This window comes from Sinohyriopsis cumingii, unplaced genomic scaffold, assembly GCF_028554795.1.
Source record: "Sinohyriopsis cumingii isolate HCF-2022 unplaced genomic scaffold, ASM2855479v2 utg002447l, whole genome shotgun sequence".
Lineage (NCBI taxonomy): Eukaryota > Metazoa > Mollusca > Bivalvia > Unionida > Unionidae > Sinohyriopsis > Sinohyriopsis cumingii.
In genome coordinates this window covers 473,544-495,969 of record NW_028316215.1, presented here as the reverse complement: position 1 = coordinate 495,969, position 22,426 = coordinate 473,544, and the positions used below count along the sequence as shown (strand labels likewise).

Below are 22,426 nucleotides of genomic sequence, written 5' to 3'. Positions count from 1 at the left end.
CTGAGTCGTACCAAAAGATTTATAAAAGTAGTTCTAACAGCTGCCTCGCCAGGCGCACATCATCGAGAAGTTAGTGCTAGGACTGGTCGACCTGCTGTCAGGATAATGTGACTTTGTTGGATACGACGTTAATAATCCAAATCTCTCTCTCTCTCTCTCTCTCTCTCTCTCTCTCTCTCTCTCTCTCACACACACACACACACATACACACTAAAAACGAAAACAAAAGGGATTGCAGAAACACATCTTATTTCTGTAGTAATGTACATACCGGTGTCATTTTCCTTCTCGTTTAACTAAATAAAGTCAGTAATACTGGAATTTTCATAATATAGTTTCATACAAACCTGAATAAGGAAACTGGAAGTCGGTTAGATTGGCCTGACTATGAATCATATAGAATAAAGCTTGGGAAAAAAAATGAATTTACATACGATTTGTTAAATTTCAGCAAGCGGCTAGAATCGACACATACTAACATGTTTTGTTACAATCAATAAAAGTATCCAAGAGAAACAATAACAGAAATTTAATTCCAAAAAGACTCTATAAATCCAGAACTCTTAAAACATGTCAAAATCGTTTTTTTTTTCTAAGCACGTGGAAGTAAGTCATAATAAAATCAATTGGTATTTGATGGGGGTGTCGGGGCAATTATATATATATATATATATATATATATATATATATATATATATATATATATATATATATATATAATGGAAATGACATGGAACTAAAGTTGCTAGCACAGTGTACTCTATGTCATGTTCAAGTGTCAGTATCAAAAAGTACTTTTTAAACAATCTTGGTAATACATCATATACATGAAGCGATTCGTCAAAGATTTATCTATTTCACTGGCTAACATCTGATACAGTTTTAATGATTCCATTGTCACTAAGAGTTGACTTGCCGTACGCAAGTTCCAACACACCAGCAAATAAGCACGTTCACAGCAAATCCGATTGGTCAATTATAGGGTTATAAAGCAATCTTTACTGCTAAAATCGCGTAGAAATGGCGTCAAATCATACATTATTTATAAAATTTTAACATTGTTCTGTCTTTCTTTAGCCCATTTGCTTTATTACAACCGACCAGTCAGATTAGATGTTGGCAATGCTGAGGTGCAGGCTTGCTGGAACTTACGTATGACATGATGAACACAAAAGGTCACCTCTTCTCGCTAAAAGCATATGTCCTGTTTACGAAGCTCTCATTCGTCGCTACTGTTCATCAATTTCTGTAAACAAAATTATGTACTCGGGCCGAACACATAAAAATTACTGTGATTTTTAAGTAAAGAAACTTGTTCACTTGAGTACTCTGTCTTCAAGTAACAATCATCAGTATTCGTAAGGATTGTAACCTTTTCTTGGCAGGGCCTGATCAGGTCAAGTATTGGGAGGGGTATCCACAATTTCAAAAGGGTCCTGACTTTCCTCGTAAGGGTACCAAGGCAAAAGTCTATTTGTCTATTTTTTTCTAAGTGTGAATAAGAAGGAATTAACCTGAGCAAAAATAAAACAATGGTCAAATTTCAAGTGACAAGTACCTGTACATTTGTGTGTATACTGGCTTGTTTAGACTGGGAGAGAGGTCTGGAAACCCCGGAAATCCCCCATCCGACCCTGTCTGAAATATTTCTGTTTTTAATGAAGAGTGGTCCTTTTCACGAAAAATATAGCTTACATGCTGTAAATTTTGTACTGACAAAGAAAGAATTTTTTAGTGAATAAAGTGACATTTTCGTGTTTGCACTAACCAGCACTTTTTGTAAGAAGTGACATTCTTCCTGAAGTCAAAATATTTTCTCGAAAAAGATTTTGTTTTCTTTTGTGTTCAAAATGCATAATGAAATATGTTCATTGAACAATAAATGCAATAGTTTCACAAAATTTTACAAAGGTTTACAAAAAGATCTGTTTGTGTGTCACGTGCCACCAACGGTAGTATTTCTAACACAGGAGAAAGACGGACAATTCCAAATTTATATAGCTGCGAGCCCCCAGTCAGCAGTGCCGACGGTCAAGGTGCATAAAAGACTCAAGGTGAAAGATTATCAACGTATTCAACTATTTCAGCTCCAATTTCTCAAAAAATGCTTTCGACAAATACAAACAGTGACTTATTCCGTTGCCAATTACTATCCTCATATGAAATTTCACTTTTAAGAGAGTGTGTTTCCCTTCGGTGTTGATTCTGTTATTCATCTGTCCGCCTCTCGTTTTTTCCTCTGGTACCCTGGATTCCGTGCTCTCCTTGCACTTCCGAAACTCTCTTCCACGCTTCCTTCTGGTACTATGCCTTCACCCAACTGTTTACGTCACGATAGACCTCCCATGTGGTCTCAACGTGTCTTTCATCTCTCCGATTCTCGAGTGTCGCGTATCGCTACCACTCGAAAAGCTTCCTGTGAAATTAGAAGGGACGAATAATATGGTCTCCTTGCTCTAACCTCAGGAGGATTAACCAAACTCTCACAGACATTTCATCAGAATAATGGCGAATAAAGTATCAGGTCAACTCACACTCACATCTAAATATTCCATAAATGCTTGGTTCTACAATAATTGTGTTATAGCAATAGCAATATTATCGACCTCTGACACATGCGTACACATCCCTAATTGTTAACTTGTCGATATAGTAAACTCTCATCATCAACAACAATGAAACGCATTTCCTACCCTACGAATTATAACGACACATACAACATACAAATACCTAATTGCATGTGCCCAAGTCCAACAATGACTAACTCTGCATACTTGATACTTACAAAGCAAGTACAAGTTCTAACACAATTCACTAATGAAATCAGTCATGCATTACGATGCAACATAGTAAATTACACAATCCAACAATCAAATACGTTGCATGTTAATAATACGCTAAACATTGAAGATTCCATTTATATTAAATAAAAAGGTACATAATAATCCATCAATCCTACAACCCTATTTAGAAGAGTGAGGCAAATTCGAGCGAAGATATTTACCTTTGATACCTTTTCTTCCAAATTCAAACTAGAATTTTACAAGAATTCATACCCGCTCTTTTACGAGTGCACAACTTATGCTATCGGAGTACATCTAACGGCTCTCAACTTTGTTGCAATCTTTTCCTTACGAGGTTCACATCTGTACTAACGGTACTAATTTTCCAAAACGAATGTAGCCTGAATAACATCCCGATAGCGCGGGAAACTCCACCCTAAATTTGAATCACTCGGTTCCGATTGGCTAAGGCCCGGTCTCTTTGAAATTGCCCTGGGGTAATTTTTCACTTAACCTGTCGCTCTGAATTCCCGGTCGGTACATCGCTGACTGGGTGCAAAGCAAACAAAGGCGTCCTGAATAGTACGTAGAATTCCTTTTGAAGCAAGCCGCGAACAGGCAGTTGCGTAGCGGTTACACAACCGACAGTGACTTCCAAAATAGGGTCTATATTCGAAATCCTTACTTAATTCGTATTAACATATCCATGTGCTCTCACTACTATGTAACTTTAAGAAAATATGTGTTTACATGAATTTGAACATAAGCAAATATTACCCACAACGTGACATTGGGAACAAAAATTAATTTTTCGTGGACAAGGTTCAGTTTTCTTGAAGAAAGTAAATTTCTTCAACAGAATGTGAAGCTTTTGGTGAAAAGGTGCAATCTGTTTGAGATTTTTTTTTAAAACTATGGATGTTACAATTTTAATGAAGGTTGGTGATATTTTTCGTGAAGAAAGGACTCATGAGAACAAGTTTTTCTTATGCACAAATCACTTCTTTTAGTTTTTCGGCCACAGTACACACTTTTCTGCGTAATAAAAAGGTTATCACTCTTTCTTTAAGATTTTCACAAAGTTTGCTAGACATGTCATTCTGAAATGAGACAGTTTCTTCACTAAAAAAGGTATTATTCCTTAAATCTTTCGTTCAAGAAAAATCATTACGTTAATGCCACGAACGGCTATTGGTACTCGTACTATTGTCCACTAGTAAAATCACATTTCTACGCGCGGGTCAAAAACATGTGTCGAATTTCGTAATCAGTGATAACATTCACTGGCCACCATACTTCCCTTGCTGTTTGCTCGCATCGGTAGCACGAACACGCCAAAAACAATAGAGACGATTCGACTAGCCAATGACGAGGGATCAATGCTTATCTATCCCCGAGAATTTTACACATAAGACCACATTAATTCTGTCCTTTTGTCTTTCTGTTCGCCGCGTACAATTCATATTACCACTTGTGATTTCCGTTCATATGGATAAAACAAGCCTGTTTGGGCTAAATTATAAATATCTCCAGGTTCTAATATATTAATTCTAGCTAAAGCTGATATCGCCCCTCATTCACCGCAGCAAGATTCGGACTCCCAACTTCCTTATGAGTCAAAAGGTGCGCAATATATTTGGTAATGCAAAACAGATATCAATTCGTCATATTATTTGTAGACTCGCTAAATCGCCACTCTCCTCCCAAAGCAGTATAATTCAAAAGGATATCCCATAAACTTGGGGTGTAACTATACGCCCCAAACCGTGCTGCGATATAAGAAACTCAACAATACATATTTGCAATATCACTTAACGAAAGCAATAAAATAAGCACTATAGCATTTGCTACTTGAAAATACATCATCTCTAAGTGATGTTACCTTGTAAGACTTCAAACGGAAGTCAGCTGTACATGTAAAAGTAACAAAAATGAAACAAGTCTACAAACACCTGAAAGCAATCGAATTATCAGCAAATACAAATCTCACTGCCATTTGTAGTCTGTATGTGTTTAATTAAAACTTCACAGGAGCACTGTTTTGAATGTCTCAACACATTTGAACATACATTTTTTTAGCAAGATGCTAAATAAGTCACTGCATATTTTTCTTGAGGAAACTTAACATATCGACATCTGAACTCAGAGCAGGCCTATGTGCTGTATCAATGTCTCCTGTTGTAGGCCTAATAGTGACTCTCTCCGACAGAACGGAAGTTGCAGGAATGCATAACCTTTTCTGGGCTATTGGTGCAAGGAGTGGAGACCTGTACAGCTGAGGTTTCCACCTTATCAAAGGATCCTACATTAGTAGGGATTCTTTCCTGAACGTGTCAACATCACGCTTCACTCTTTGAAGTCTGGATTGAGTACTATTCATTTAGGTCATTAGGAACAAGTCATACACATACGAGGCAAAATGAAGTTTATAAATTATTTAGGTCATTAGGAACAAGATATACACATATGAGGCAAAATGAAGTTTATACATTATTTAGGTCATTGGAAACAAGACATAGACATATGAGGCAAAATGAAGATAATAAATTATTTAGGTCATTAGGAACAAGACATACACATATGAGGCAAAATGAAGTTAATAAATTATTTAGGTCATTAGGAACAAGACATACACATACAAGGCAAAATGAAGTTTATAAATTATTAGTGTTAATAAAAATAATCCCTTTTGCTTGACTGCCACCTATCCCCATTAAACTTTGCCCGAATACCGAATAACGGTCCCGTGCATCGCATTTTACATTCTCTTGCAATCTCGTGGTAAGCGTGTATCTGGGAGAAAACGAAAATATGGTTTTTTAATTAAATTGGAAACACTGCGAGGAACACTTGAATTTGCAAGATGAAAGTAAGACATTGAAAAAATCGCGATACAGAAAATTGTATTGCGGTATGAATTGCTAGAACAGCAAACTGCAATATTCCAGTATCTCGTTTCACCACTAGCATAAACATAAATAAATGAGAACTCCTCAGAATAACTACACCGACAAGGGAGGGCAAGGGAAGAATAGGCTAACTGTTTCGACTGCACCTTTTTCTTAAAAGCAAAACAAAATTTATGAATGTTTAGTGTTTAAACTTACTGTGTTTATGAAGCAAACAAAAAACAAAAATTATTATTGGAATCGGAACTAATCGGTCTCTATGTTCCTCACTATTTCCGACTGAATTCCGGTTGTGTAACGACGACAATCGCGTCGAAGGGAGATCCCCAACGATTCGAAGGAAACGCAAAGTAGCCTTTTTCAATTAATATCTAACCTTTGTAACTCTTATACATAATTCAGCTGATTTGCCCTTTTCCTGACTCAACCTAGCGATACTTAGTGACTTTTGGTAACAACTGTAGATCGTAATATTCTGTGATAATTAATAGTGACATTCAGTGACAAAATAGTTATATTTTTCAGTGCCTAAATGATGGATTATTATGCCTAAACAGTTATTCTTTTGCCACCAGTCAACAAGCGACACGCGGATTTGACACATCATTAACCAAACGGATCGCTCCATCATTAAATGATTCAATCGTAGACACCATTTGATTTGATTAACACATATTTTATGTCCTTGACGGTCCAGTATTTCTTCCACTGTTCAGAAAAAATGGCGGTCAATTTCATTATGGGTGTCTTTTAGAGAACTATCCTTGAAAATAATAAATTCTCCGCCCTTTTTCCAAGGTTAAAACTGGGTTCGTCTCTTTCCGCTGTTGGTTCAAACATGGTTGTGAACTTTAAATGAAATCTTAATAACTATTATATCACAAGCGCCTTAAGTAATGTATCCTAGCAGTTTTACTAATACCAATAAGACATAAGAAAACGTGAAGTGTTTTTCTCCTTTTTAAGCACTGGGACATCCCGCCGCATATATGTAGCATGATGTCCCACTCAGTCACATTATCCTGACACCAGGCCTACCAGTCCTAACACTAAGCTCTAGCGAGGCAGCTGTTAGTACCAATTTTGTAAGTCTTTGGTATGACTCGGTCGGGGTTCGAACCCGCGAGCTCCCGCATCCGAGACGGACGTTCTAACCACTAGACCAATGGTGCGGTCTATCAGTATGAGAAGAGACTCGCATGGTAATTCAGCAAGTTGTATTATTCTCATATAGACTTTATTTAGGTATCAGTAGTAATAGGGGATACTTTAGGGACAATGGAAATCCTAGTCAAAAAGGTCGTGGGAAAGTTTTGGGACAATGGGAATTTAAAATGGGGAATTTTAACATGGGTGGAACTATAGATGGACAAAAAAGTATTGGGACTGTATAGAGACAATATGAATGGAACAGGCGAGGTGACGTAACGGTACTGAAGATTGGTAAAAATGTAGCAAGGGGCTGACCTCAATCGGACCAAACAAGGCTAAAAAACATAGAACACTTGGCGGGAACGGGACTGGTGGGACATAGACATATTTAACACATACAACATACAGTATACAATCATAGATGGATGAACATTAATCTATCACACAAACAGCTATACAACAGACTAAAACAAAATTTAGAAATGAAAGCAAACTTTTCGAGGCATATGAGTGGCCCTGAAAAGGGCCTTTGGGTTCTTCTTATATTTTCTCCAGTTCTTTCACCATTTCCCAACTTTTTCAATGTTTCCTTTCTTCTTCTTTTCCTTTTCTGGCATCAAGTCAGGATGTCCCATAGATCTAAATTTCTCTTGCACCTTCATCCAGTTTTTATTCAGGCTTTGAAACTCCTCTTTTATCTTTCTGTTGTCTTTTTCCTTTCTCTCCTTTGCCCAGTTATCTTTAAACTTCTTCACCTCCTCTTTCATTACCTTTCTCATAATTTCTTCAGCTTTCTTTAGTTGGTTTAGCCCCCACTTCACAAATGGCCACTCTGTCAAATTCAATATATCTTCTAAAAAGCATCTGCCTTTGATAACATTAGCAAGTGCCTCCTTCAAGGTTCCCACTCTCACATACGGAGGTTTAATGAAGCCTCTTGATTTCTCCACTTTCTCCTCTATCATGCCTTGTGCTAGATCCCTGGCTACTTTCAGACTGGTCAAAAAAGCTCTGTCTACCTTGAAACTTCCATTCATCTGCAAGCCTTTCCACCACATAGGCTCCATCTATCATCCAGTACCAACTGCATTTCAAGTTGCCATCGTCGTTTATTCAATGTTGAATTACGCGAACGATCATCATCATTATCATTTACATTATAGACGTTTGCGCCCATACGGGCATGTACGTCTGGTTAATGTCAATAAGCGGATTATTTAATTGATCCAGAGGGGAGGAATTAGAACCTCATCCCACTGATATTATTGTGCATCAAAGACACTATTTAATTGAGCCGTCAGGTCTTGGGTCAATATGACTGGCTTCGTAGACCCTAGCGACCTGAATGTAAGGCTATACTGGAGTGGGGATAGACCCAGCACACACTCGAGTTAAAGGCAGCAATTCAGTCTGTATTAGCTGCGTTAGGTGTCGATCAAGCAGTATGTGACGCCAGTAGTGATTAGTCGCCATTATGACGTCACATCGGGACACCTTCGTTTTTATTCCCATGTGTAGGGTTAATTGTTCATGAAGAGAGGAAAAAGGGCCTCTCCCTTCATGTATTTAATATGTGCTATGCACGTGTATTAATCTAATGTCCGGCAATGGCGAGGAGGAATGTTCGGTCAGGAAGGAGCCCACGCACTAAGAAGGCACCTTGGTTAATCCAGGGTATAAATTGTGCCTACCTTGCCAAAACGTTCATGAATTGTCGTCTTGACAGATTTTTGGAGATAATATTCTGTGCCGTTTTTATTAAAGATACTACCGCACCAGTGACCGTATATTGAAAGTCTGTAGGGTTATTTAAACTTTATTGTGTCTGATTTGGGTGGGTTGATTCTTGGTTGTGGTTCACCCTTTTATGTTGGTTTAATGAAGCTTTCCTAGGGTTATTGGTGCACTACTTTGTGCAGCTGGAACTGATGGTCCTTGGGGTTTGGACCATCTCATATATTCTTAAGTTTAGGGTCCTAACTAGTTTCGCTAGTTATTTGGTTGCCTCTTTGTGCAGCCGGGTCAGATGGTCCTTTGGGTTTGGACCACCTTATAGGCATTATTTTGGGGTCATAATAAATTTTCTTATTTTGTTAGACTTTGCCGCCTTGTTCAGCGGGGCCTTAAGTTCTTGGGCATTTTATACCACCTTATATATTCAAGTTTTTGGGGTCTTATCTAGGTGTTCTAATTGTTTAAATGCCTCGAAGAGATGCTGTGCCTTAGTGCAGTTGCGTTTTGTTGTACTACAGATAATTTACGGTCACCTTGCGGTACGAAAGATGTTAGTGTCCTTAATATAATGATTTAGGATTTTGGTGCCCTAGTGATTAAAAGATTTTTTTTAACATCTGGTTAAGGGTTATTGGATTGTTTATCTGGTCATACATCCGGATGACCCAGGGTGCTGCCGTGGGTGGTAGGTGCAGGTTCAGCATCAGCCCGCGCTTGGCGGTACACATCCCTATTTGGGCGGTAAACCGTATGCTACTGCCGCACCTAATTCCCCACCCAGTCACACCAAGAGGGGCGTCTGGTGGTGTAGTGACCAGCTGTATTGGTTTGGTTAAGATACTGTAGTTTTATATTTTTTTGGTATAAAGTATATTGTTTAGTATGTGTGAGCTTAATGTTGGGCTAGGTACTTGCTGATCTATTTGATGTTTGATTCATTTTCCTAGTTTATGGATGAAGCTATTAGTAGGCTGTTATTTTATTTTCAGGCTAAGACCTTTTGATTAAGACATATCTTTGCCGAATACTCGGGTCGCTAAGACGTGTCAAATACATCTGGTCTTATTTATTCCCTAATTTTAAGTTTGTTAGCCCCTCTACTAGTCATGATGAGTTGCACATCTTTTATTTTGATTATTTTCCTAGCATGTTGATAGAGCTATTTATGTGTTATTACTTTATTTTCAGGCTAAATCTATTCAGGCTAAAACTATTTTGATAAGACAGATCTTTGCCGAGTACACGGGTCGCTAAGACGTGGCAAAGACATCTGATCTTATCGTTCCTTACATTTAGTTTGTTAGCCTATCTCCTAGTTGTAATTAATTTAATGATATTTATTTATTGTTTAGCGGGTCATACACCCGGATAGCCCAGGGTGTTGCAGTTGGTGACAGATGCAGGTGCCGCATTAGCCTGCGCTTGGCGGTACACCCCTACTTGGGTGGTAAACTGTATGCTACCCACGCACCCAATTCCCCACCTAGTTACACCAGGAGGGGCGTCGGTAGTGAAATGACCAGCTGTATCGTTTCATTAAATTGATCTTTTGTTTAAATCCCCCCTTTTATCTCAATCTCGGTGAGGAAGTTTATAATATTTTTGTGAAATATGGCCCTATTTAGGCGCGAACGACGAACGCTTTTGACTTTATTTTTCAAGCACGGACGTTAAGGAAAACATCAGTTGCACTCACTTCACATATTGTCTACTATCTACATCATGACAAAAGTGTAAAAACAAACCCCTTATGTACTATCCACACAAACGTACGCGAACGCATATAAACACAAAAATATATACTATCAAAGAAACTACAATATATACTATCCACACACGGGATGGAGAAATAAAAAACAACAATATTAACTATCCACACAAACGTACGCGAACGCTTTCAAACCCCAAAATCTACTATCCACACACGGGAAAGATAAGAAAAAAAAAATACACTATCCACACACCGGAAGGAGAGAAACAAGACCAAAATATAATATCCACACACGGTAAGGAGAAAAAACAAAACTAAATATACTATCCACAGACGGGAAAGAGAAAAAAACAATCAAAACAACAATATACTATCCACACACGGGAAGAGAAAAACCAAAACCAAAATGGAGAAAAAACAAACCAAAAAATCTACTATTTACACACGGGAAGGAAATAAAATATACTATCCACAAACGGGAAGAAGAAAAACAAACCCCCAAATCTACTATCCACACAAACTTATGCTCACTTATACAAACATACATTTTTCTATCCACACAAACGGACACGAGCTCATGGAAACACACACACGCAGTCACACAATCACATCAGTAATGAAGTGAGTGTTTATAATCACACTACTCTATGTTCACTGAAATTCGAATACTCTCTTTTCTAGAGTATTGGGGTAGCCCTGAGAAGGGCTGTTTTTTTTTAACTTCAAATACGCCTGGCTAATGGTTACATCTCCCGGGTCTGGCATCACAGACACATCTCCGGCTCAAATCCCGCTCCCAATTGATGCGTGTGGCTGGTAACGCAGGGGGTGGGGGTGGTGGTGACTGGCTTCATTCTCCCAGTCTTCACTTTTAGCGATAGTGAAGACTTCACTCTCTCTTCTCCTATGCCACACGCATGGATGCCGTGGCCTCCTTTTCCCTCTTCCCAATTTTCAGTCTGGCGAGCCACTTGTCTTCATACTGATGACAGAGGCTGTGGCTGTGGTGCTGATACTGTCTGTGGAGGAGTTCTCAAATCAGGCTTGACCTCACACAGCGGTCTTAGCATGAGATGAGGCAGGATTCCGTCCTTTTTTTCTCCTCTTCCTCCTCTTCTACCCTGCCTTGTTCGGTTATGGCCTCTGTAGCCAACTCATCCAATAAACGTCTGGCATACTCCAGGTGCATTTGGAGTTGAAGCAATTTGCTTATCCTGCTCATCTTTTAGTTGTCTCGTTGACAATGGGTAGCCAGACTAACGAGCGCTTCCTTTATATTTGTGAAGCGGGGACGTGAAGGAAAATATCCCCTGATCCCAAAACGTACAAGACCCACATTACCATCCATCGCATGGAACGCGCGGAACTAAAATAAACACCCGTTTACTTTATAATTACAATCATTAACTACAAACACAAACACAAACACTATTGTTTTGACAAGGAAGTGCTTATAGTCACACTTCTATTGTCTTAAAAACCTTACTAACATATAATTGACAATTGAATTAATATCTTTTTTTCAAGAGTATTTTCTTTTTGTGGACATTGAGTTATGACAATCCTTTATCGTCTAAGATTGCGTCTCCGTCTGGCGGCAGGATTTCCAACAGGATAGGGTTTGGTTCTTCGGAATGAGAAGGAGAACTCTTATGTGTCGACAAGACAGTCCACAAAACCTCTGTCTGGTTCGTGTTGCTGCAGCTGCTGCTCATCTCTCTGCTTCTGAAGTCTGTACTTCTCCGTCCATTCTTCCTTTTCTTTCTTGATTTCCTCTCTAAAGAGAGCTTCTATCAGGTCTTCGGTCACTTTCAACATTCTGACATTCTCTATCTCTTCAAGCTTCAATATCAGGCTTTGCCTGACACGATGTAAATTCACGTAAGCTTCTTTTAGCTTGAACACATCTTCGAAGGAGGATGAGTCAATAATGAATGGTCAGACTCACTGACTGAATGACTATTTGCATTATAGACGCTCTCAGCCATAGGGCATGCGCGTCTGGTTAATATCCGAAACGGACTGTTAAATTGTTCCTGGGGGAAGGAATGTGAGTCTCATTTCCCAGGCATTACTGTGCAAAGATAGCACTATTTAATTAAGCTGTCAGGTCTGGGTCATAGCTTCATAGACCATAGCGACATGAATGTAAGGCTGTACACGAGTGGGAAGACACCCAACACACACTTATGTTTAAAAATAATTCATTCAGTCTGCCATTAACTTAGCTGGGTGTCAACCAAAGCAGCACACTGTCCTGTAAGGCTCGTTTTTGTGGATGAGGCCTGTCCTGGTCTGTGGGTGGCATCGTCACCTGTAATTCCCCCTCCGGCCTTCCCGACGGTTACGGGCAGCCAGCTCTGCTTCAACCACAGGGCGCGACGCAGTGAGTTGAGGTCGATCCGTACCACCGGAACCTCCACTCTTCGATTGAGCCTGCTCGTATCTTTCCGCCACGATGACGATCTCTTCAAGAGTCCGCTGCTCTCTCTCCGCTAGGAATAATGTCAACTGGCGACGGTAAGTACTCAGATCATGCTCCTTGAGTATAACCTCACGTAGCCCGTCAGACGATCGTTCGACTTCTGCCATCTTTATCCACTTCTCAAATAGCCCTCAAACACGGGTGGGGAATTTAGAGTTCGTTTCCCTTGTCTATTTCGTCGAGTCCCAAAAATGTTTTCGGTACGTTTCAGTGGTTAGCCGATAATGCCAAAGAAGGGCCTTCTTAAGCGCGTTGTAGTTCTGTGGATAAGTTATGGCAAACTTCGCGATCTCCACCTTGTAAAACGACTGAGACGATAATTGCCCAGTGGAAATTTTGCTCGGAAATTTTATGAACGCACGCGAGTTTTTCAAATTGCACGAGGAAATTGTCAATGGACTCATCAATGTTATTGAACCGTGGCATACTTATCTGTACTATTCAGTGGTCGATATTCGGTCGTACGCTTCCTCCATAACTCGTACTGGAGTCGTCTCTCTCGGTGGTCCTAGCTTCTACCCTTAATTTCTCCATTTTGAGAGCATGAGCGAGCTCTCTTTCTTTTGATTTTTCGGCCCTCCATTCTTTGATTCTGTCCTCAATGAACGCTGCTAGGCGATCTCCCTCGTACCTAACCCAATACTTACCTTTTGACAATAACTAACTTCGCTCACGTAAAATATTTTGCCCGATATTTGCTTCATAATTACTGCAAGTAACTGAAATCTACCAAGCATGCAAATATCAAAATATAACATACACAAGCTGAAAAATCATAAAAATTCGAATACACATAATGGAAAATATATCACAACTGTTCACTTATAACGCCTACCAAATAGAACTTTAGGTCGTAAATATAATATTTATGTCTTATTCAGATCCCACATGAAGCCGTCCACTGTGACGTGACGGTTTGTTATGCCGTCACTTTTGTAGGTGTGGGGTGGGGTGCTTCCAATATTTTATTTTAATATTTTATAGAAGTCCCAACCAGGATCGATTTTGGTTGGAAGTTAAATTAGTGAAAGATAGATGTAAAGCTCCGATCACACAGTCAGCAATGCCGACGGTTAAATGATTGAATACACACAAATGTGAAATTCAACGAATAACAATTTGATGACAGTTGAATAATCAAACGATTAAATTTCACAAGTACTCTCCTTCCGCTCAACCCTGTGGAAGCCTATTGCATTATTAGATTAGTAGTGTGAGATAGCTTTCCACATACCCATGTATTCTACTCGTCTGTGTATTCTTCTTTTATTCCTCCTATTTCGTCTCCTCTTCCTCCGATTTTCTCCAAATTACTTCTCTCCACCGACACATCGATACTCCTCCTCCTTCACTTTCTCCTCCTCGACTCCTTTTCATCCTCCCCTCGACTCTCTATACCGACTAGACTTGTCGACTTCGACTGCTGTGCTAGTCGCACTTCCGTCTTTCCTCTTGGCTTATACATGACTTACGACCTGGGCTGAGCAAACGTGGCGCGAAGTAAGTTTGACAATATTACATTCCAAGCTCTTATAAGAAACGCTTTAGAAGTCAGTTGACCAAAAATTACATTAAATTAAGAATCTTCATGGAGAGCAAAAAATAAATTAGTTCCTAAATTTAAACTCAAGCGTTATAACGAATTTGTCAAACCATTACATGACCTTCTACGCGTTCTTTACCAACGCCAGAAAAATATAAAATTCTACTCAAGAAATTATCTTTAGCTCTGTAAAGAGATTTTCGGCTTGAGAAAATAACAAATTTGAGAATCTTTTAAAGTGTTTTCTCACTGACGAAATTTAATGGTTGTTCGGGATAAACATTGAAAATTGGGGTGGAGAGAGAGAGAGAGAGAGAGAGAGAGAGAGAGATTCTATACGCATACTTTTAGCACACAAAAAATCTATAGCAATTTTTCGAACTGTGCTTTAAGACTTTTCAGGCGATTTCGCATGCCAGTCTTATAATTAAAGGTAATATATGAACAAACAACGAAAAAAAAAAAACAGTAGATGTAGAGAAGTGAATAAGTACAAGAATAGATTAAGAAAGAGTTAATGAATCAGAGAATGATTTTTTTTCCTAGTTTTAATGGTACTTTTAATACGTTATTAGCTATATGATGCCGAGGATAAGGAATCTACGTGACTTCCCCCAGGGATATAGCGAGGCAGCCGACTTGGGCTCGCCCGCCTTTGGGGTTTCGAGTCCGACTTTCTGGAAATGAACATGAAATAAATAAATGTGCGAAGAGAGAGACAATTATGGGAATTACGAAATATCTTAATTTACAAACGAATGATAATAAACAAGATGACAAATAAATGAATGTACAAGATTTTAATGTTATAAGATCAAATAAAAAACGTACTATACTCGCATTAATATGAGCAGATCAACATAAATGAATTAGAACTTTCACAATTCTCATATGACAAACACTTGCCATTTCGGGTTTAAATTCATTCGATAAATCGAAAAGTGTTTATCTGTGATATCTTTCTTTTTGAGGAGTTATAATATTATTTATATTTTCACACGAAGTAAAAAGCGTTACTGTTTAAAACATAAGGTTAAGACGTTGCAAAATGTCATTGTTCTTACAATTCTATGACGTAGTTGACTTGCATGTCCCCTCAATTGAAACCTCGCAAGGTTTCGCATCACTTGAATGACCATAGGCATGCGCACAGACAATATCAACATCTTTATGAAAATACGTCGGCGTACACATGTAATAGTAGCTGGGTGCAATATTTCTCTGAACAATTATTTCAAGCAATTATTCAGTGGGCTTGAGTACCGTGCAATTGTACTGAGTTATCTCTGTATAAGGCCTTTATAACAAACTGTTCCCATACTGCAGGAATTCACTATGTCGGGGAGATGGGAGACGGCGAGGACCCCAGAATATTGATAGACCAAGTCACGGAGGGTCAAGTCGTCTGGATTCCCATGGACGAAGCCTATGACACGGTAGGTCATAAGAGACCTCTTATTATTCAGCTGAAAAAAGTACGACTGGAGAACTTGCAATCAACTGATTTTAACTGTTGGAAGGCAGAACGCAATTTATTTTTCTCATGATGCAAATAATTTTACAGTATATTACAAAACAGTGCCTTCCTAAAAAGTCTCATGGGTACATGAATTTGAATTTTTAAAAAATATTTTCACTAAAATCAAATACAGGTACTATTACCGTCTGCATATATATATATATATATATATATATATATATATATATATATATATATATATATATATATATATATATATTCTTAAATTACCCCGTACACCTCGATTTCTTAAGAAAGACGTCTTTTCTTTCATTCTTCTTTCTTGGTACCAATTTTTAATTGACACCTAAATGTGCACATGTTTTGAAATGTCTGTATTCTTTCCACTGTATATAACGCTGGAAAAAAATCACAGTATTATCAACAGTATTGTCGTGTACGAAATCAAATACAGAGTATGTGCAATCACCAGGAGAATATAGTCTGTATTTTGTGCCTTTGTTATTTGAATTTTCGTGAAACTTGTATCGGGGCATATTTGGAAAATTCTTCTCTTTTTTGCAAATAGGTAGCCGTAGGTTCTCCTTCATACACTAAGCGCTACCCGATGGTTGCTGGGAAACGTAATTATTTCAGGAAGTTGCTGGAGATGTTCCCACAAGAAAAAGCAGCTATAGACAAATATATCAAATTTCTGGAGGTATGCTAATATTTCTTTTACAAAGCCAGGCATCTTCTTCAAGTTCCAAGATTTTAATCCATGCGTAAAGATAATTCGTTTCGTTTCTTTAAAAAATAAATGATATGTGAGTAAATCAGAAAAAGAAATTAGAAAAGTACCATTTTATAACCTGTTTCATTATTGTGTTGATGGAGGTGGGCTGGGGTGACCAATACTATTGGAATTAGCATGTTAAAAATCCTGGAAATATGCCAACTGCAATTTTGTGATTAATTACATTTCAGAATTTTAAAGTTGTTTTATTAACAGTTTATTCATTAAAAAACCACCATATCACGAATAAAAGGACGCGGGTTCAAATCCTACAATCGCACCATCCTGGGTCAGCTACCATGGTGTATTATCAGTCAAGGCAAGTATTCCATTTGTCTCGGCACTCAACGGCACTGAATAACCTATTTGGGTTGCTTTGCCGTAAAACCAAACCAAGCCAAATCATCATCATCATCATCATCAACAACAAAATACAAAAAACAACCAAACAAGCACCCAATCAATCAACTAATCAATGCTGTATCTTCAGGAAAACAAATGGGCCTTTATGGGAACTATGGCCCTGAAACTAATTCCAGAGTCTCTTACTATGCTCCTCGTAAGAAGCGGCATTCATGGACTTATCTTTCCGAGATACAACAAACAAAGACAGACTAGCGTGACGGAATTTCTGAACAGTATATCGGACAACACAGAACTAAAGGCTGTTCTTGCTTACGCCTTTGGAGACTCTGGTACAGTAAATATTATTTGCTCTTGTGCTGATAAAGAGATTCCATACTGCCTACATTTCCTATTTTCAAATAATTTCAATATTACAGAAACTTAGTTCGTGAATTTGCCAGTTTTTATTAATTAATAAATTAATAAAATAATTAGGTAATTTAAAAAAATTAATTAATTAACTTATTTATTTTTATTTATTTATAATAAACTCAGTAACTTGGTATTTTGACTGTGCACTATTACATTAGATAATTATTTCAAATTACTTCAATATTACAAAACCGTAGATCGCCAATTTCCCAGTTTTATTAACTAATAAAATAATAATGTAATTAGTTCTATAAAATTAATTAATTTTTTTTTCAGTAACTTGTTATTTTGATTGTGTACTATTACATTAAATATTTTGAAATTACTTCAGCATTAATAAAACTTAGATCGCGAATATGCCAGTTTTTATTGATTAATAAATTAATAACGTAATTAATTAAATATAAATTAATTACAATGTTAATTATTTATTTATTTATTACTTCAATAACTTATTATTTTGAATGTGTATTATTACATCAGAAAATATTTTCAAATTACTTCAGTATTACAAAAATTTAGATCGCGAATTTGCCAGTTTTTATTAATTAATAATTTAATAATGTAATTAATTAATTAAAAATTAATTAAAAATGTATTTATTTATTTATTTATAATTAATTACCTCAGTATCTTGTTATTTTGGTTGTGCACTATTACATTTGATAATGTTTTTAACTTACTTCAGTATTACTAAAACTTAGATCGCGAATTTGCCAGTTTTTATTGATTAATAAATTAATAATGTAATTAATTAAAAAAAATTTATTTTATTTATTTATTTATAATTACCTCAATAACTTGTTATTTTGGTTGATCACTATTACATTAGATAATCTTGAAATAATTATCGATAATAAATCAGCAGTCAAAGAAAATGTTGAGTAGTGTTGCTTAAATGGGATATATTCCTATCAAACCCTTATTACACTGTAGCATAATACACTTATAACGAGCTTGTTCGGACTGGTACAATTTGTTTTGCCCCCAAAATGTAGGTGTGTGCAGAATTGTTTTTTATTGTATAGTATATCGGACATTTTACTTTGCTATGTTTGAAATAGTTTGAAATGGTTTTCATGTTTCCTTGCCATTTCACAATCATGTTTCATACTTACATGGTCGTAAAGGATACTTGTATATATGAATTCCAGGTGTGCCACCAAGTCAAATGAGCATCTTAGAATACGGCATAATAATAAATCATTACATGGGAGGGGCATTCTACCCTCTAGGAGGGTCTAGTGAGATTGCCTTTCAAATGATCCCCATTATTGAGCGATATGGAGGCAAAGTGCTTGTGGACTGTCCCGTATCAGAAATACTCATAGATGATGCAGGGAGAGCGGTGGGTGAGTAGAGAAATGTAAAAGTTACTAACATTAACTTTCATATCCATTCTTGTTTGCATATTGAATTGAGTCCTCTGTTTATAGACAACTATAAAATTCACACACTGTACAGCTCTTTGTGCCGCGTTTATACCACCATGTATTTGTGTTTTTGAAGTGTTAGTGCCGCATTACTGAATGGCCTTGATTAGTTGTGAAACTTTGTCCCTTATACACAAGAAACTCAAACTCAGACCCGACATCCTAATTTGGAAATGATACTTGGAGTACAGCTTCGGTACCATCATTTTGTATGCTGATGGAAGAACCAAACTTACACAGATCCGCAAAGATTCAGCACTATAACTTTATTATTGTCAAACCTACAGAAGTTGTTGTTGTTTCTTTTACTTTGAGCATGTACTCGAGTTTCGTGCGCGGCAGGTTTTGAGAATACCGAACCTAACGTTGCTGACTCGAATCTACACGAAGGAATTGTGGTTTGTGGTGCTTACCTGGGTTTTCGGGGTTCTTCCTCTGGCCGCCATGTTTAGCCTATCATGCGCCGAGAAATGGCGTTAAACCAAAACATCAACAAATCCACAAAAATTGTTTGAATCAAAGTACTGGAAGTACTGCATTCTCGTGGCTTTAGGAATATAGTCCTTATTGAAAATCGAGTTCCAAGATCTACAAGAAGAAAATTAGCAACCAAATTAGCTTGAAGATTGGGTATTAGGTATTGCGGGTCAAAGTCCTCATTTATGAAGATCTGCTACCTGTATTTAGTCTTGCTGGTGAATTGTTCCAGTTGTGCTATTTTTAGACGGTCTTTAGCAAATTGAATGCTACGTATATTTGTGGCATAAATAAGAATAAACAAGTTGTCTCGAACAGCATTCAGTCCTTATATAAAATCTATCCACAAAAATATTTATTTTATTTGTTCATATTTATGAATGCCTCATTGTCACTTTTTCATTATCTTTACTTTAGGTGTCAAAGTCCACAAGAGCAGCGGCGATACAAACATTCATGCGAAATGTATCATATCCAATGCAGGTGTTCATAATACATTTAAATATTTACTTCCAAAGAAGATAGCTGCTAAATCAGGTAAATTTAATTCTCTTCATAAATTCAAACATTTTAAAATAAAAAAATGTTTTCTGGGCAGAGGCAGGACTAAATACTTACATTTTTCAACGACATTTAAATGCTAATATATAAATATATCCACTGACCAAGATGTTCTGAAACTGTAAAATGAATAATAACCACTAGCGACTTCCCTAAAACTACTTATACAGTAGGCAAGTCATTTCTCAAGATATAAATTTTGAAACAATCTTGATCACTAGTTCTATTGCTGTTCAAAATTATAAAGACTTCGAAGCTAAGTGTATATATATATATATATATATATATATATATATATATATATATATATATATATATATATATATATATATCCCATACTATTCTTTTGGTTTAGCTTATTATCCATTGGTGGAAGAAGTTGGCAGTAGCATATCATATATAACAACGTTCATTGGCCTGGATGGATCTACAGAAGAGCTTGGCCTGAAGGCAGGCAATACTTGGGCATTTCATAGGTAAACTCTAATTTATGCTTACTATCGGTAATTTTAGGCTGAAGCAAATTATAAAATATACTGAGCCTTTGACACAACAAAATCTTTCAAGCACATCTTTAGGATGTAACGAATATCCATCTTCGACCCTCAAATTCACAATAATATCAACAGGAAGTCGTACTATAAAATAATAGTTTATTATGGATTCCTGTCCGTAAAATTACACAAGCTGTCTGCGTCCATGATTGCATAAATGTGCATCTGAGCTCACGAGATTACATGTACTTACTGTAACACAAACAAGTATACTCTATGTGCATACTGCATAACAGAAACGAGTATACTATATGTGCATACTGTGTGTCACAAACAAGTATACTATATGTACATACTGTATGACACAAACACGTATACTGTATGTACATACTGTGTGTCACAAACAAGCATACTATGTGTACATACTGTGTGTCACAAACAAGTATATTTGTAAGTAATATATGACGCAAACAAGTATACTGTATATACATACTGTGTGACACAAACAAGTATAATATATGTACATATTATGATACAAACATGTATACTATATGCTCATACTGTGTAATAGAAACGAGTATGCTATATGTACATACTGTGTGTCACAAACATGTATATTAAATGTACATAATGTATGACACAAACAAGTATACTATGTATACATACTGTGTCACAAACAAGCATGCTATGTGTATATAATGTGTGTCACAGACAAGTATACTTAGTGTACATACTGTATGACACAAACAAGTATACTGTGTGTACATACTGTGTGATACAAACAAGTATACTTTATGTACATATTATGATACAAACAAATATACTATGTGTACATTCTGTGTGACACAAACAAATATAATATATGTGCATACTGTATGACTCAAACAAGTATGCTATTTGTACATACTGTATGACACAAACAAGTATACTATTTGTACATGCTGTATGACACAAGCAAGTAAACTATACGTATATACTATATGACACAAACAAGTATACTATATGTACATACTGTGTGGCACAAACAAGTCTACTATATAGACATACTATATGACGCAAACAAGTACACTAATGTTAATACTCTGTGACACAATCAAGTATACTATATGTGTCAAGTTGCCTGCCCGCGATTACGTAAGTCAAGAACAAAGGAATTGGTTAGAAGCCTTGTATATATGTTAGACGCCGCGGCTGTGGTGGTCCTGTAATTGTTACGAGAACCAGCTTTGTTGGATGTCAAAAATCACACGTGGACGTTGAAAGCTTTGTTAAAGAACAAAGGACCCTTATTGGCGTCGTAAATCTCACCAAACTGACAGACAGCCGGAGCATTATCTGCTAAATTAAATAGAACAGGGTAGAATCGATATGCAGTCGGAATTGAGAGAGGGTGTGGTCATCATTTCAACCCGAATTTAATTGAGTAATTTAGACGAGAAACTTCCAGTAATTGTGAAATATCGTGCTGGAAAGTTAAAGCAATAACTCCGGGAAAGCCACTCGTAAATTGGCGAGAAAACTTAGGAAATTTAAAGGAAAGACAAAGCTTCGTAAAGGAAGCTTTATGGGGACAGACCTCCGTTGTGGTTTAGACCCGAGTTTCTAGGAGAGAGATGGAATAGAGACAAGTGGAGAAGTCGGTTGTGAATCGAAGGCTAGTCGGAGAGCAGAGTCAAGGAGGAGGAGGAAAATGAGTCGATGAGGAGGCGTTAAGAGGGAAGTCGGAAGGAGAGAAAAAATTGGCGGGATAGGAGAGATACAAATGAGTAGAAAAGAAGGACAGGTGGAAAAGCGATCTCACACTATAAATCAAAGGATACAATAGGCTATCACTTGGTCGACAGGAAGAAGAGTAATTGGAAAATTATTATCATTTGAATATTGAATTGTATTAAATTATTATTCTTTTGAATTTCACCTTTTGTTGTCTCAATAATTTAACTGTCGGCATTGCTGACTGGGGGCTCGGAGCCTTACCTCTCTCTATCACTAATTTCACTCCCTACAAAATCGAGCCCGGGGTGGGACTTCTATGGTAATTTAAATAATATATATGAACACCCCTCCCCAACCCTACCAAACGCCACAATATGTACATCTTATGATACAAAC

At 37.1% G+C, this 22,426-nt stretch overlaps 1 protein-coding gene across 2 annotated transcripts in view; it reads left to right on the top strand.

The window, feature by feature from the left end:
* Window positions 1-22,426, top strand: part of LOC149770726 (all-trans-retinol 13,14-reductase-like) — a 48,848-nt gene that overhangs the window by 5,039 nt on the left and 21,383 nt on the right. For both annotated transcript variants that reach the window (XM_089949194.1, XM_089949193.1), the window contains exons 4-9: window positions 15,644-15,757; window positions 16,370-16,497; window positions 17,063-17,267; window positions 18,504-18,701; window positions 19,677-19,796; window positions 20,176-20,296. In XM_089949194.1, coding sequence (XP_089805320.1) covers window positions 15,644-15,757; window positions 16,370-16,497; window positions 17,063-17,267; window positions 18,504-18,701; window positions 19,677-19,796; window positions 20,176-20,296 — 886 coding nt within the window. The remainder of the gene's footprint in view (window positions 1-15,643; window positions 15,758-16,369; window positions 16,498-17,062; window positions 17,268-18,503; window positions 18,702-19,676; window positions 19,797-20,175; window positions 20,297-22,426) is intronic.